Genomic DNA, 15,116 nt, shown 5'->3' with positions numbered 1-15,116 from the left:
GTTCTTTAACATAGAGGGAAAGTAGGCACCAAACTGCGTGACACACCAGGTATGGGAATACATGGAGATAAATATTGCTTTCAGCGGGAACTGTATCTTTTTAATATAAAATCAGGACCTTCAGTGGTCAATCACAATATCTGAAAAAAAATGATTGTCTATGGGTGCTCGTGGAAGATCATTTCGTTTATGGTATTTTACTGACCTCTGCTGGTCGTTTTCTATCAAAAAAGTTAAATAGAGTCAGTTGCTAGAACATTTTTAAAAAGAAAGTCCCTTAGCGGAAAGCAATTCTGGTATTTTACTGACCTCTCCTGGTCGTTTTCTTTCAAGACAGTTAAATAGTGCCAGTTGAATACAAAAAAAAGTCCCTAAGCGGAAGCAGATAAGTCCTAGGGCTGATCTCCGGAGACAACAAAGTACATACACATCTAAGTATATACTAAAGTATATACAGGAGGTCTCGAATGCTCGACCTGCAAAGAGATCAAGGGTTCAGCATAATAACTTTGTAGTTTAGTGCTCACCTTTCGAAAGCATATGGTGGCAATTGTTGCTGGCTTAATGTTCTTTCAAGAATGCCTGTGGTTGGGGAGTGACTCGAGAGATATGGGTTTATTTTGGTCATAAATGCATAAATCATGGGTCTCTATGAAATCTATATCTCAGTTTCCAAATAGTACTATCATTATAAGTACACTTCTCTAACTTTGCTTTGAAATTCTGATTCAGGTCTGTCACACTAATATCATCAAGTTCAAGTGTTAGCCTGGATCTCTGTTCATCCAATATCAATGTTGTTTTCCTGGGATTAAGGCTTTATTGATGCAGCTTTGTCTGAGTGTCTGCCTGTTTCACTGGCAAAGAAAATGACTGTTGGACAGTCTGTGCATACAGTCACTTGCACCACATTGGTAGATATAAATGTAAAAAGGGTCATGGGTCCAATGTATGAATAGGCAGGTTACAAATGTGGGTGCAAATTGCGCACGTACCTTATGTTACCTGCCTAGCATTTTATGTCCAAGGTTGCATCACATAGCGCAATATGTACAAAGTATTTTTTTATAGCAAACGCTTCAACTGAAACGAAAAAAAACTATTAAAAAGCAATGTTTTCAGGGCTTTTCCAAAAAGAAGGAAGACCTGTGCATTTCTTCAAATTAGGAGGAAGGGAGTTCTATCTTTTGCCTGTGCAGTGGAAGAAACTCCTGCCTCAATTCAATTCAATTTTATTTGATTCAGACCTCGACTGAGATCAACAATACAAGGTAAAATCATTATTAGTGAATTAAGCTAACATTTTAAAACTCTTTCTAAGATGGCAAAATGACGATATGTTGCGGTCTGCTTATACAGCGTTTGATTGTATAAGTATATTAAAATTATGCATTTTACCTTTAGAACAGCTTTAAAAAACTTTTTAAAAAATTAAATAGGTTATAACATACAAATTCATCAACTGGAGAATTACACAGCAAGATGAATTCATTTGTTAGAATAGCATTATACTTTAATTTGAATTGGAGTTATATATCGTCGTTGAGCCTCTACCATACTTGGATTAGGGCAAATTAATAAAACGTGGTGCAAATCTTGTCCTGCCTTCCCAGTTAGCTCTGTTAGCTTTGGGAACCATCAAACTGAGGGCTGAGAAGGACTGCAAGATTCTAGACAGGAAGAACCAGGAAGATTTATTTTTCAGATATTCTCGAAGAAGGCCATTCAAAGCTTTAAAAGTGATGCAAAGTGCTTTGAAGTCAATGTACTTGAAGATTGGTAGCCAATGGAACTGAGCCAAGGCTGGAGAATCAGAATGATGCTTGGGGATCCTGAGTATCACACTGCGTCAATCTGCAGGACTTGTAGTTTGTTTATCAGTCTCTGCTGAAAATTAACACATAGTTCATTGCAATAATCAAGTTTCGACATCACAAGTGTGGAAACCACCAGATTCTGCATGTCCTGTGGAATGAATTGAAAAATCTTCCACAGAATTTTAAGGATGAATAAAGATGAGGAGGTCACCACATTGATGCTTTTATCAAATGTCAATTTGTCATCAAAAATGTTACCCAGGCTTTTGGCTTTAGAAACTGGTGTGGGTAAAGCTCCTAGTGCCTGTGGGCCACCAAGTAGGATACCAAAAAATGTATTGTTGACCAGCAGGAGCACCTCCGTTTTGCCGGAGTTCAGTTTTAAGCAATTGTTAGACATCCAATTACTAATCTCCAACATGCAGTTATGGAATCTATTAGCTGTATCTTCTGGGTTACCGTTCATTACATACAACTATATACAACTATCTGAGTGTCATCTGCATAAATGACCACTGAAAATCACACATTTTTTTATTAGCGTGGCAAGGGGGGGTAACATATATATTAAAAAGCATAGGGTTTAAAGATGAGCCCTGCAGGACCCCACGTGGTAGTGAAAAGTACTGAAGGAGAAGTCATCCAGGGCCTCAAATTGTTTCCTGTTTGAGAGAGAGGATTTTAGAATGACCAGATCATAGCCCCTGATACCTAGAGCATGGAGCTTGTCAATCAATATAACATGGGTGACCGTGTCAAATGCAGCCAAAAGATCCAACAGGATCAAGGACGCGTTGGATCCTCAGTCTAGAGAAGTTCTCAACTCTTCGAAGCAACTATCAGGGCTGGCTCTGTGCTGGGTATACAACGTTTACAACGCCCGCGTTACAACGAAGTACCATTACCACGCGGTTATAACAACGAAAGTTGTTACAACGAATTGCGCTGGGGGGCGCTCAAGGATAAAAAATCATTTAATTTACTATCCCAACACCTTCCCTACTATCCACGGGGACTGGTGTTGGAATAGTAAATTATATTTTTTAAATTTGCGCCCCCCCCCCAACGCAAGTCGTTGTAACGACTTGCGTTGTTACAACCGCGTGGTAATGGTACGCGTTGTAACAGTGTGCGTGCTAACGTCATACATCCCTGTGCTGTTTTTATCCCTAAAATGGAACTAGGAATGGTCCAGCAAATGGTTAGACTCAAGGACTGTTACCAATTCTTTATTAAGTGCCTTTGCTATAATCTTGGCAGGAAATGGAATGTGTGGAATTGGCTGATCATTATTTGGGTGAGAAGAAGACAACTTCGGTTTCTTAAGTGGTGTTAAAATTGATGCTATTTCCATGTCTTGGGAACATTGCTTGAATGATTCAGAGTTTGCAACTGAAAAACTTATTTTATTACTGTACTATACCAATTTTAGGAGTCAGTAACTGATAATTAACTCCTAAAATGGGTTTAGAAATTGATAAGGAATCACTATTTGGAATGGGCATGTTGTATTTATTTTTTCAAAAAGCATTTCCCATCCATATTTATCACAGTTTACTATCAAAATAGCAGTTGTAAACCATTGAAAAGTTACTGATCCTGAATTGAGGTTGCAACCCACTAAAAAAGAATCGTTTGTGAATGTCGAACACATTTGTTTAAGAGTAAGCAGTGGTTTATGTGACCACTGATCACCCTCAAACAAACACGAAAAAAGGTTTATTCCTTTCAAACTGCTGGGTTTCCTGTAAGAAAAAGGGGACACGTTATTTTTTTAAAGATTACTTTATTGAGATGCGATCAGTGACATGGTGGTGTGCCGACTCCAGTGGCTACTATTCTTGTGATGGCATCCAATCATAGTTAGTCACAATTTGTGACCTGCCCTTATAAGGTAGATTGCAATCCTACCCTGTAGAATTTGGATTTTTAAGAAACAGCCACATAAGTCAGTAATTAAAACTCTAAGGGGCTTATTAGGATGGCAGGCGGACCTGAGTCCGCCCACCATCCCCGCGGTGTTGGGACTGGCCGCCAGACATGCCACTTGGTGCAGTGACATGTTGGGGGGTACCATGGGTACCCCTCAAGTGCACCTCACCTGTACTTTTCCTATAGGCCAGGGGTTCCCACAGGGCTCGTACCTGAGCCCTCTGCTATTCAATCTCTATGTCCAACCATTGGCTGGTGTAGCCAGGAGCAGAGGGTTGACCATGGTCTCTTATGCCGACGATACTCAGTTGGTGGTGGCTCTCTCGAGCGACTCCGAGCAGGACGCCAGGAAATTTCAGGGCGACCTCTCGGTAGTTGCCAAGTGGATGCCCGCCAACTGTCTCCAACTGAACGCCAACAAGTCTGGGGTGTTGTTGGTGGGAGGGAACCATGACCGATGGAACGAGCATTGGTGGCCCGATAATCTAGGTATGGCCCTGGTCCCCAAGCCTGTAGTGAAGAACCTGGGGGTTTGGATGGACACCTCGCTCAATTTTAAGACTCAGACTAAAAAGATGGCAGGAACTTGTTTCGGTCTGTTATGTGGGCTCAAATCTATCCTGGCTTTCTTTTATGCCCCGACTAGCCAGATCATTATTCAGGCTTTGATCTTGTCCAGGCTCGATTATGCCTGATCTCTGTACTTGGGAGCTAACATGTCCGAAATACAGAGGTTACAGAGAGTTCAGAACGCCGCCGCAAGATCTCTCCTGGGCCTGCGTAGAACCTGTTCAGTGACTAGTGCCATCCATCGTCTCCACTGGCTGCCTGTGGCAAGGCGAATTGAGTTTAAGGCACTGTTTATAGCCTATAAAATTCTGAACTTGGCTTCCCCGCAAATTCTGACTGATCTTCTACTACCTTATACTCCCACGCGATCGCTTCGATCGATGGGCCAATGCCTGGTCATGATTAGCCGTGTGAGTAGGGTCCGTGCCGGCGGCCGCTCTTTTCGTAATAGAGCTGCCATTCTGTGGAATTCATTGCCGGCCCACATTCGAGGGCTCACCCATTATCTTCATTTTAGGAAAGCTATCAAAACATTTCTTTGTCCTTCCCTGTAGGCCCCCTGTTCCTTATGTGTGTGCTATTCTCTTGTTGCTTAGAGCCAGGACGCCTCTTAGCTGGGGCAATTTTGTCATAACATAACATATCCTCCCCCCAACACAAGGGGGGGGGCGCAACGGACCCCCGCATAGTAACCCTGCATGCCTTTCTATGACTGGCATTATGGGTGCACTTCTCTGTAAAGAATGGTGACATCTTCAAGGTTGGGGCTCTTCAAGACTGCAAACTTGTCTGTTCGCACCAAGGCTCTGCTGCCAGAGGCGACCACCAACGCAACCCTCAAATGAATCAGATTCTTTGCACTGCAACAACTGCCAGGATGAATGGCAACGCAAGATCTGCACTTCGTATTACAGCCAAAACAGCACATGGTGACCGCCAAAGCAAAACGCCCAACCAGATATCTTCAGTACAGCGATAACCATCTACAATGCCAAACCTGTTCATCGATCTACAGTGATGACCACCCGCGATGCTCTCTCTGCTCCTTGTGGTGTCCTGCACCCTGAACTGGACTCTTTGCGCCAGATTTTGAGAAGGTAACTTTTTGCAGATGAACTAACCTGGTCCCTCTATCTTTCCTGCACCCCATCAAGGTTGGTGTGAACTTTAACTGGTCTAGCATGACCAGATGACCACAAGTGGCACTTTGTGCTATTAGGCTCTATCGCGTTCCATTGAGGCGGTGGCATATGCCATCTGGCATGTGTCACCAACAGAATGGAGGAGGCCATGAGGCCCAGCATCCTCGGAGTCAGTCTCTATGAAACCCAGGATAGAGGTTGAAATATTGGTATCATAACCAGAATATCCTGGACTAGCTGCATGAGAGGATAAACCCAAAATTAAACTGTGCCCAGAGCAGCCCAGATGAATGGAAGCATCTGAGAGGGAGTCAGGTGTGACTTCGGCATGTTGATAGTGAACCACAGCGAATGCAGAAAGTTTACCGTAGTCTGGAAGTAGGAGATGACAGCCAAGGGCAAGTCCCCCTTCAGCAGCCAGTTGTTAAGGTAGGGGAGGACTAGCATCCCTGAGCTCCGCAGATGAGCTACAACCACCGCCATCACCTTGGTGAAAATGTGAGAGGTGCTGGTAAAGCCAAAAGGGAGTGCAGTGAATTGAAAGTGCTTGTGTCCTACCATGAACAACATATAGCGTAGATGGGCAGGCAGGATGGGAACATGAAAATAGGCAAACTGCATGTCCAATGCTACCATCCAATCTCCTGGATCCAGAGCAGACAAGATTTGAGTCAAGGTACGAATTTTAAATTTCTCCTTTTTGAGAAAGAGATTGAGAGTTTGAAGATCGAGGATAGGATGAATGATCTTGTCCTTTTTGGGAACCAGATAGTAGCAGGAATAGCAACCACAGCCTACTTCTGGCACCGGAACTCTCTCTATGACTCCCCTGGCCAAGAGAATCGTGGCCTCCTCACGGGGAAGGGTCCGATGATCCTCTGTCAGCCGGTCATGAGATGATGCCATGGGGAGGGTGTGGGTAGTCTTGAAAGGTTGAAGGGGCGGGAGTAGCCCATTTGTGCAATCTGCCAATGTTATGGACTGCCAGTGGGACAGGTAGTGGAGTATCCTGCCCCCAACTGGGTGCCCATGGTGGTAATGGTGCAGAATATGAGGGTTGGAGGCTGTTGCAGCAGGGGATGGCAGACTGACCAGACCGCTGGCCAACTAACCCACTAGGTCTGTGGATACCATGCCCTCCGCCACACAGAGGTTGGGGAGCCTGATGCAGTGGCTGGGCGGGAATTGGTGTGGCCAGAAGCCCCTTCCATAGCCTCGAAAGAAGTTAAAGGCAGATTGAGGTGGTCATGTGGCAACAGACAGGCCTAAGCACCTGGTTGTAGCATGAGGATTCTTAAAGCGCTCATTCACGCATCTGCCTTGTCCCAAGGACAGGTGCCATTGAAGGGCATGACCATAAGAGAAGCTTGGACATCCCCCGAAAAGTCTAAGGACCACTGTCGAGATATAGGCTCTGCCTAGCAAGTTAATCATGGCAAATCCACATCGTATAGTGAACTTTGAAATTTATCTCCCACCAGTGACAGCATGGGATCGTACAGCCCAGGCCATCTACGTATCCCCCAAAGTCTAGGAATAACAGACCAAAAGGCATGCAGTGTTCACGGACTGCAATGCCAGGCTGGGGGAAGAAGACATCTTCTTCCCACATGAGTAACGCCTCTTGGATTCCCTATCCAGGGGAGCAGTAGGGAAAGCACCTTGAGAGTTGGAGGCTTGGATCACCTAGCTCTCAGGAGTAGGATATTGCGTCAGGAAGTTTGGGTCCCAGGTGCGGGGCAATGGCGGTAGGCAATCTTCCTATTTACAGGCGCCCTTGTGTTCGGTTTGGACCAGGAACCCAACATGATGTCAGTGAGGGTATCATTGATTAGAAGTAATGGTTCCTATGTGGAGACTCCTGATTGCAGCACCTCTGTCAAAAGATCAGTTGTGAATGCTACTGTGGGCAGAAGAAGTTCAAGGACCTCAGCTGCCCTCTGCACCCTCATTGTTAAAGAAGCTCCCTCCTAAATAGCCATGAAAGTGGGAGAAAGCAGACCAACATCTGGGAATTTATCCAGGACACTGGCCTTATGCAGGTCCTTACACCCGTCCACACTCTGTTCCTCCTCATAGTGCTGGTATTCTAAAGGGTCCAGTGACCCTTCCCAGTCTTCCCAAAGGCCTGGCCAATAAATATAAGTCTGAGGCTATGATCTAGGAGGCAAAGCTCCTGCCTGTGTTGAAGTCGAGAGATGCCCCTCTGCCAAGCTTCAGCCAAGGATACACTTGTGGGGATGTGGGTCCATAGACCCTAGAATTCTGTGATGCAAATTGCCAGAGGAATCTGTTGTGAACAATGAGGATTACTGTGATTTGAAGGGACTGTGCGTTTTTTCTGAATAGTGACTGACTTGCTTCTGTGTAGCACCCTGAATAATGCTCTCCAATGGCTTGTTGGCTTGCCTTCTGTTCTTCTGAAGGTCTCAGGGACATCGAAGATCTCCTATGAGGGACCCATACTGTCTACTTTTGACACCTTGAGAGAGAGTGCCCTCTTAAGTGCCACATCGTCTGCTGGATATCAACGGTAGTGTGGCGTGAGTGTGGAACTAAGAATTGTGCCTGGAGACTGCAAAGCCCTGGAAGTCTTGCCTGTATCTAAGGCGTGTGGCACCTGCATTGAGGGGTCTTTAGCACGCATAAGCATCTTGTTGGCGGTGAGCAGATTTACTGTTTGCGGGGCCCGTGTGGCCCACGTCATCGATCATGCCACACTCTCTAGTGTGACACGCCGATGGCATGCTGATTGTATGCAGTGTTTGATTCACAAGTTGGGACATTTGGAGGTAGGGGCTTAATCATAGTAGTGCCTCATTGTACCTCGTGAGGCATTGCTGAACTTGCCCCTGTGTGTTTTGCAGAAATGTCTGGTGTAACCCATAGCAATGCGCTCCAGACATTGTGCCTCATTTCCAGGGAGGTACAGAATTTGCAACTCTTCGTTGTGGATGACCAGACTGGCCAGGTGCAACCCGTATCAAGGCGCACCAAATGTTGTGCCCGGATTAACTGGGTGCGACTCTGATATATGTGTACCTGATGGAGTGCCCGCTATTTCTGAGTTACTCCCCTGCTTCATTCTCCATTTCATCAATTGCTCCCATTTGGCCCTCAGCATGGTGGACCAACTGCCCTCTTCCCACCCTGCCCCACACGACATTGTGTTGGGAGGTAGTATTGCCCAGTAACGGACTTAGGAGGAGAGAGTGATTGACTGGGTCTGCGTGACCCTCCTCCCGGTGGTTCGCAGAACTGGGCGTATGCTGGAAGGCCCTTGTGGAACTCTTTTGAGTGACTGACTGTTGCCCCCTGCCTGCTTCTGCTCCACACCCCATGGGTGAACTTCTTAAGTGGGTGGCAAACGCCCCTTCGAAGACTGTCTTTTAAGTAGTCTTACTAACTACCCCAGCCTGCTTCCCTGGGACCTTGACTAAGGGGGGAGCTGGTTATCTTCCATCTGTGGGTATAGGACAGTCGGGTTGAGCTGGAGGGTGGATGGAGGCTTGGGCCATGGGGTCTAGAGGGTGATGTCAATTGACCTGCTGGGTATCAGCTGCACAGCATTAGGGGGCTGAGTGTGTATGTGTGCAAGCGTAATCTGTATGGACCTGTCTGATATCCATAGCACCATGTTTCAGTGCAGAGTGAGTGTGTTTGTCATAGTGACAGTCTGCGCACTGCCTGTGATTCATGACACTGACCAGCAGCATTACTTTACACATTGATTTCTTGCAAGAAGAACACTGTGGGGTTGATTATGATGTTGTTTTGAAAGGAAACTGACCGACTCCATATCAGAATCGGTTCAGACTGACTCATGTTCAGCGATTCCGGTGACCGATTATGATGGTGCTGAAAACTGTTCGGAAAGTATCCCATTGACTTCAATGGGAGCCTGTATTCTTGACTGACAACAGAGGATCCCATTGAAAAAAAGGGATGGTTTCAGTAAACCTTGCACCCTGTGGTGGACATTCCATGGTGTCTGCCACATTGTGCATGTTTTGAAAGGGGGGTCCCTTGTGTACCCTCATGGCCCCCAACTGGAGGCCTCAAGGTGAAGGGGGGCCTGCTACAGCCCCCCAAAGTCAGTTTCTGACAGCCATTCCTTGTCAGACAGACCAATTCGGAAAGGCTGATGTAATCTGATATTGTAATACGTCGGTCTGTAACTCGGTCCATTGAGCTGTACAATTCAGCTCCGACTGAATCTGAGTCTCTAATGCCAATTAGAACTGATTCAAAATAACCGAACAGTTACCTATCCTTCGTAATCAGTAAGTCAGAAATGTTTCTGAGTCCGTCAGAAGCATAGGTTCCGACATGGGTTAGGAAAACCCAAATGCCGTTCGGAACCTTTCCGACCAACATTGTAGTCAGCCCTTATGTTTAACATTGATTTTACCTTGGCCTATGGTGCTGCTAATAAGTGTTTTAATTCTTTCAATGTACATAATCCTGATATTGTTGTGAACCGGGGTGCACCCTCTAACTGTGGAATTGAATTATAAGAATTACTAGGGTGGACCTTGGGTTGACAACATGTTGTACCAGGGAAGGGTGCTGGGGGGTTAGAATAGAATCTGTCCCAAGTGTGCATAATATTTATGCCATTTTAAAACAGTTTGGCCTGGTACTGTTAGTAATAATTCCAAGTGTGATTTATGTCCAGGATGACATGATGTTCATGTTGTTCTAGTTATTGTGTGTGTTGAATACAAACCTTATTTACATAGATCACTTGTGAAGGTTTGTTGTAATGATCAGTGTATTTATCAGGAGTGAGTGCTGTGCCAATGCTTTACACATTGCCTCTGTGTTAAGCCTGTCTGCTGAGTGCCAAGCTACTGAAGGGTGAGCGCAGGTTATACTGCGTGTAATCGCCCGCTCCGATTGGAGTGGTGAGTTCTGTCTGACTAAGGCATTGCCTGAGCCAACTAGAAAGTGCTAGTTCCAACAAATTGGTTATGGTCTGTATGGACCTTATAATTTAATTTGTAATGCAAAAAGAAATGTAAACCTTCTCATCAACTAAAGTGTACGTCTCTAGTGATAAACAATATTCACAGTCTGGGTGAAAAGTGTTTAAAATACAATTTTGAATTGAATCCAAATAGACGTCTCACCCCTCCTGACGTAATTGAAGGATGGGTGCTAATCCATCACCCTCCAGGCAGCAGATTACCTTCACCTCATGCCCTCCTCCCAAATAACCTAACAAAGGGAATTGCAGGAAGTAAGGGAAGATGATAGATTAGCCTTTGAATATCCTGAAGTCGTTCCCACTCATTAGACAATAGGTTACCAGACCTACTATCAAAGGAATGGTAAACTTATCATGCTAAAAGCTAGGCCAATCTAGAACAAATAATAGTTTCTAAAATCACTGGTCATCATCATAACTAAAGCAACAATCATAATTGGTAAATAAAGTATCACCTGGGACTTACATCAACCTAAATACTAACCCCAAACACAACACTAATACCAACCCCTGGTACTAATCATAAACTCTATGCTAACCATAACACATAACCTTCAACTATACATGAATTCCTAACCGTGACCCTAATATTAAATGCTGTAGCTGACCCTAACTCTAATACCAACCTCCTACACAAAGCCAAACCCCTCACCAAAACGAATCCACACTCATATCCCTAACATTAACTCGTAAACCTAACCACTATGCCTTTTCCAAAACATTCAATGACTGTGTAATGATTTTCAGTGTAAATGTTGACAGTGTAAATACTGGCAATGTAAAGGTAGTTAGTATTATAAATGTAAAAACATGACAATGCAATTATGTTGATGCCAGTAGGTGACATCATTCAGAAGGTTTAACCACCAAAATTATTTGCATTTCCCTGAATCTTAAAATAAGACGAAAACCAATAAAGGCACGTACAGATGACAAGTGTCATGTCAACAAATTAATTTCAGTATTCAGGCAATGCTGAAATACCATTTGGATGATCTGTGTCCCATCACTTCATTGTCAGTGATGTGTGAACCATTGAGAACATGTGTTGTTCCTTCCTGTAGCTGAGTGTGTCTGAAAGATGTGAGGAGATAGAGATTTGGTCCCTAATTAAAAAAGGCCACCTATACTTTTGAGTAAGTTTACACTTTTGAATATGTTTAATTCTTTTCGGTAGTCACAAACTGCACTTTTGTAGCAAGTTATAGTTCTGTAGTAACTTATACTTTTGCAGTAAGGTCAACTTTAGAGGTAACCAACTATTACCCCCCAAAATATAAAAAATATATAGGTTAATGAGACAAATCATATCAAAATAATACATATTTATTATTTAATTAAAACGTGTGTAATAACCTATTCTGAATGTTCATAATAAATATGCAATATTGAATTATAAATATGTAATATATTGTATTACGAGGATGATGCAGTACCATTAGCTGGCCTTGTGTTGTGCGAGACATACTACAAAAGTGTAAGGTACTACAAAGGTGCAGTTTGTGAATGCCAAAATGTAGTAAACTTATTCAAAAGGGACTTACTGAATCAGGCCCACTGAGTGCCCATTCAGTAAGTGGTTCTGTGCATCTTCTACCGTACATATGCCTCTGTTTTGGAGTAAGCAGACCATTCACATCACTATTTGTAATGCCAGTGTGCACAGATTATTACAGACAACAACACACCTGAATAGGGATCCTTTACCAGGTTCAGCACCACTCCTGGATCTTCGTTAATGTTGAAGCAGAGGGAGTCATTCTTCTCCTGCACATGTATGATGAAGTGTGGATCTGAATCAACTAAAACACATGACATATGTGTCATTGAACTATTTATTAGGATGAAGAAAATACAGTTTCTGTGTAAGAGATAGGAGCAAACTGCTGATTTTGTTGCATTAATTAAGTCAACATACATACAGTTACTCACCTGCACATGTTCTTCTACTTCCCTACACCACCCGAACGCACTGAACAACACAGAACACTTTTCAATATACAACAAGTAGCACTATTGGTTTTGTCAAGACTTATTGTTATGTTTCCTGTGCGCAAGGCAAACTGGAGTCACACTAATGGCTAGACAGGAAAGAAGGACAACAACATTTATTGCATCTCTTTCTACAGGGTCTATGTTCCAAGACACCCACCACCCTTCCCTCTTACTCCATTGACAGCATACATGATCCGGCTGGTCTCATTTTGCAAACCCTGGAGCAAGCAGAACCATTGAGTGGCTGAGCATACCTTGCCCTGCTGCAACAGATGTGATGGAAGCCCGAGTACTCCCTTTTGAGAATATCATGGTGAACACAGTGAGGCATGATTTGCCACTGGGGAGAAGCTCACAAAACTACAACTAGGCCATGGCTTTCTCCAGGAAGAGACATCCGAAGAAGCAGGCAGAGGTTATGGTGACACATTGAGTGCAAATTGAGAGGCACTGACTTAAAGTTTCCAGCAGATGAGATCAGACTTCCTTTCTGGTTACCCCTCTTTCTCGCTCCTACTCTTTAACCCCTTCGCCGTGGAGCTAATTCCCCCTTGGCGCGGGGGAAGGGGGGCCGCGTGCGGCGCAGGGTACTCATGACGAGCCCAGCTCGTCATGCTGCACAGCGGAGCTGTGCTCATGACGAGCTGAGTTCATCATGACTCCGCCCACTCAATGAAACGACCCGCACACGTAGGGAATTAGCCCCGCGTGGGCATTCCACGGCCGTTATGCTGAGCTGAGCTCGTCATGAGCCTCGAAGAGGTTAAAATGACACCAAGGCAACGTTTTATTCACACACCCCAGGAGCAACACCCTCCATTATTCAGGAAATAACTTATTGGAATGTTTGCCAATACCAGAAGCAATAGCTAACAAGACCTTTCTTCACCAAGTTAAAGATGTGTTTCTTCTTTCTTTGCATTCCCTGCAATCGCTTGTACTGTATATTTTATGCTTTATGTTTTATGGTACTGGCCTGCCTCTCCAACACACCATCCATTTGACTGGACCGTATTTGATGATTGAGACTGGAGGGCATTCTGTGTTAGGCACACTCTGGACTGGATCCACCTATTCCTTCAAACATTCACTCGCTCTTCTGTTCATGCACTCATTTGTGTATTTTGATCATCAACGCATGCACAGACTCATCTCTCACTGGTATGCCTTTCCACACAAGGACCAACACAAACTCTGCAATCAGAGATGCAGACACCCCTAAAGACTATCCCCAAGATGCATCAAGAACCCATTTTGCTATTCCTTAATAGCGAAAAATAACGATTCGCTATTAAGGAATAGCAAAATGCAATGCATGAAGAAATCACAAAAAAATAGCGATTTCTTAAAATTCCTTAATTGCGACTCGCAAATTGCGATTCGCAATTAAGGAATACCTCCCCATTCATTCCTATGGGCCTAGAGGCCCATAGGAATGAATGGGAAGACATTCTCAATTTGCGAATTGCAATTAGCGATTCGCAAATTGAGAATGCGATTTCAAGGGTGCAGGGGTGTCCAAAGGACACCCTGTTGCACCCCTGAAATTGATCTGTGCACATATGTTGCACGCACACATGCCCTTAGGGCATGTGTGTGCGCAAAATGAAACTTTGAAAAATGCACTTTAGTGCATTTTTCAAAGTTTTTGCAAATTACCATGAAGTTCAACTTCATGGTAATTTGCGAGCCCTATTAGCGAAATCGATATTTTTTAAACTGGACTGGATCCACCTATTCCTTCAAACATTCACTCGCTCTTCTGTTCATGCACTCATTTGTGTATTTTGATCATCAACGCATGCACAGACTCATCTCTCACTGGTATGCCTTTCCACACAAGGACCAACACAAACTCTGCAATCAGAGATGCAGACACCCCTAAAGACTATCCCCAAGATGCATCAAGAACCCATTTTGCTATTCCTTAATAGCGAAAAATAACGATTCGCTATTAAGGAATAGCAAAATGCAATGCATGAAGAAATCACAAAAAAATAGCGATTTCTTAAAATTCCTTAATTGCGACTCGCAAATTGCGATTCGCAATTAAGGAATACCTCCCCATTCATTCCTATGGGCCTAGAGGCCCATAGGAATGAATGGGAAGACATTCTCAATTTGCGAATTGCAATTAGCGATTCGCAAATTGAGAATGCGATTTCAAGGGTGCAGGGGTGTCCAAAGGACACCCTGTTGCACCCCTGAAATTGATCTGTGCACATATGTTGCACGCACACATGCCCTTAGGGCATGTGTGTGCGCAAAATGAAACTTTAGTGCATTTTTCAAAGTTTTTGCAAATTACCATGAAGTTCAACTTCATGGTAATTTGCGAGCCCTATTAGCGAAATCGATATTTTTTAAACTGAATGAATTGCATTTAAGGAATCTCAATTTGAGATTCCTTAAATGCAAGTAATCGCAATTTTGAGAATTCTTAATTTGCGATTTTTGAATTTGGGATGATGCATCCCAAATTCAAAAATACCGGTCGCAAAGGGGCAGATTCTGAGAATCTGCCCCTTTGACAGCGGATTTTACCTTGATGCATCTACGTCTGCATTAGTACTTGCTTTATTTGATGGGGTATATGGCCAATCTTTTGCACCTGCTTTTCTCCTAAGTTGACTCTGAAACACATACGGGCACATGCATCAACAATAATTG

General features: G+C 43.9%; 1 protein-coding gene across 1 annotated transcript in view; it reads right to left on the bottom strand.

Annotated features, from left to right (window-relative positions):
• Positions 1 to 15,116, bottom strand: part of LOC144783390 (inter-alpha-trypsin inhibitor heavy chain H3-like) — a 584,371-nt gene that overhangs the window by 109,698 nt on the left and 459,557 nt on the right. Inside the window, exon 21 of the mRNA XM_078662386.1 lies at positions 12,140 to 12,253. Within this exon, the coding sequence (XP_078518512.1) occupies positions 12,140 to 12,253 (114 nt within the window). The remainder of the gene's footprint in view (positions 1 to 12,139; positions 12,254 to 15,116) is intronic.

This window comes from Lissotriton helveticus, chromosome 9 (genome assembly GCF_964261635.1).
Source record: "Lissotriton helveticus chromosome 9, aLisHel1.1, whole genome shotgun sequence".
In the NCBI taxonomy this organism is placed as follows: domain Eukaryota; kingdom Metazoa; phylum Chordata; class Amphibia; order Caudata; family Salamandridae; genus Lissotriton; species Lissotriton helveticus.
This window is presented reverse-complemented; position numbering and strand designations above follow the sequence as displayed.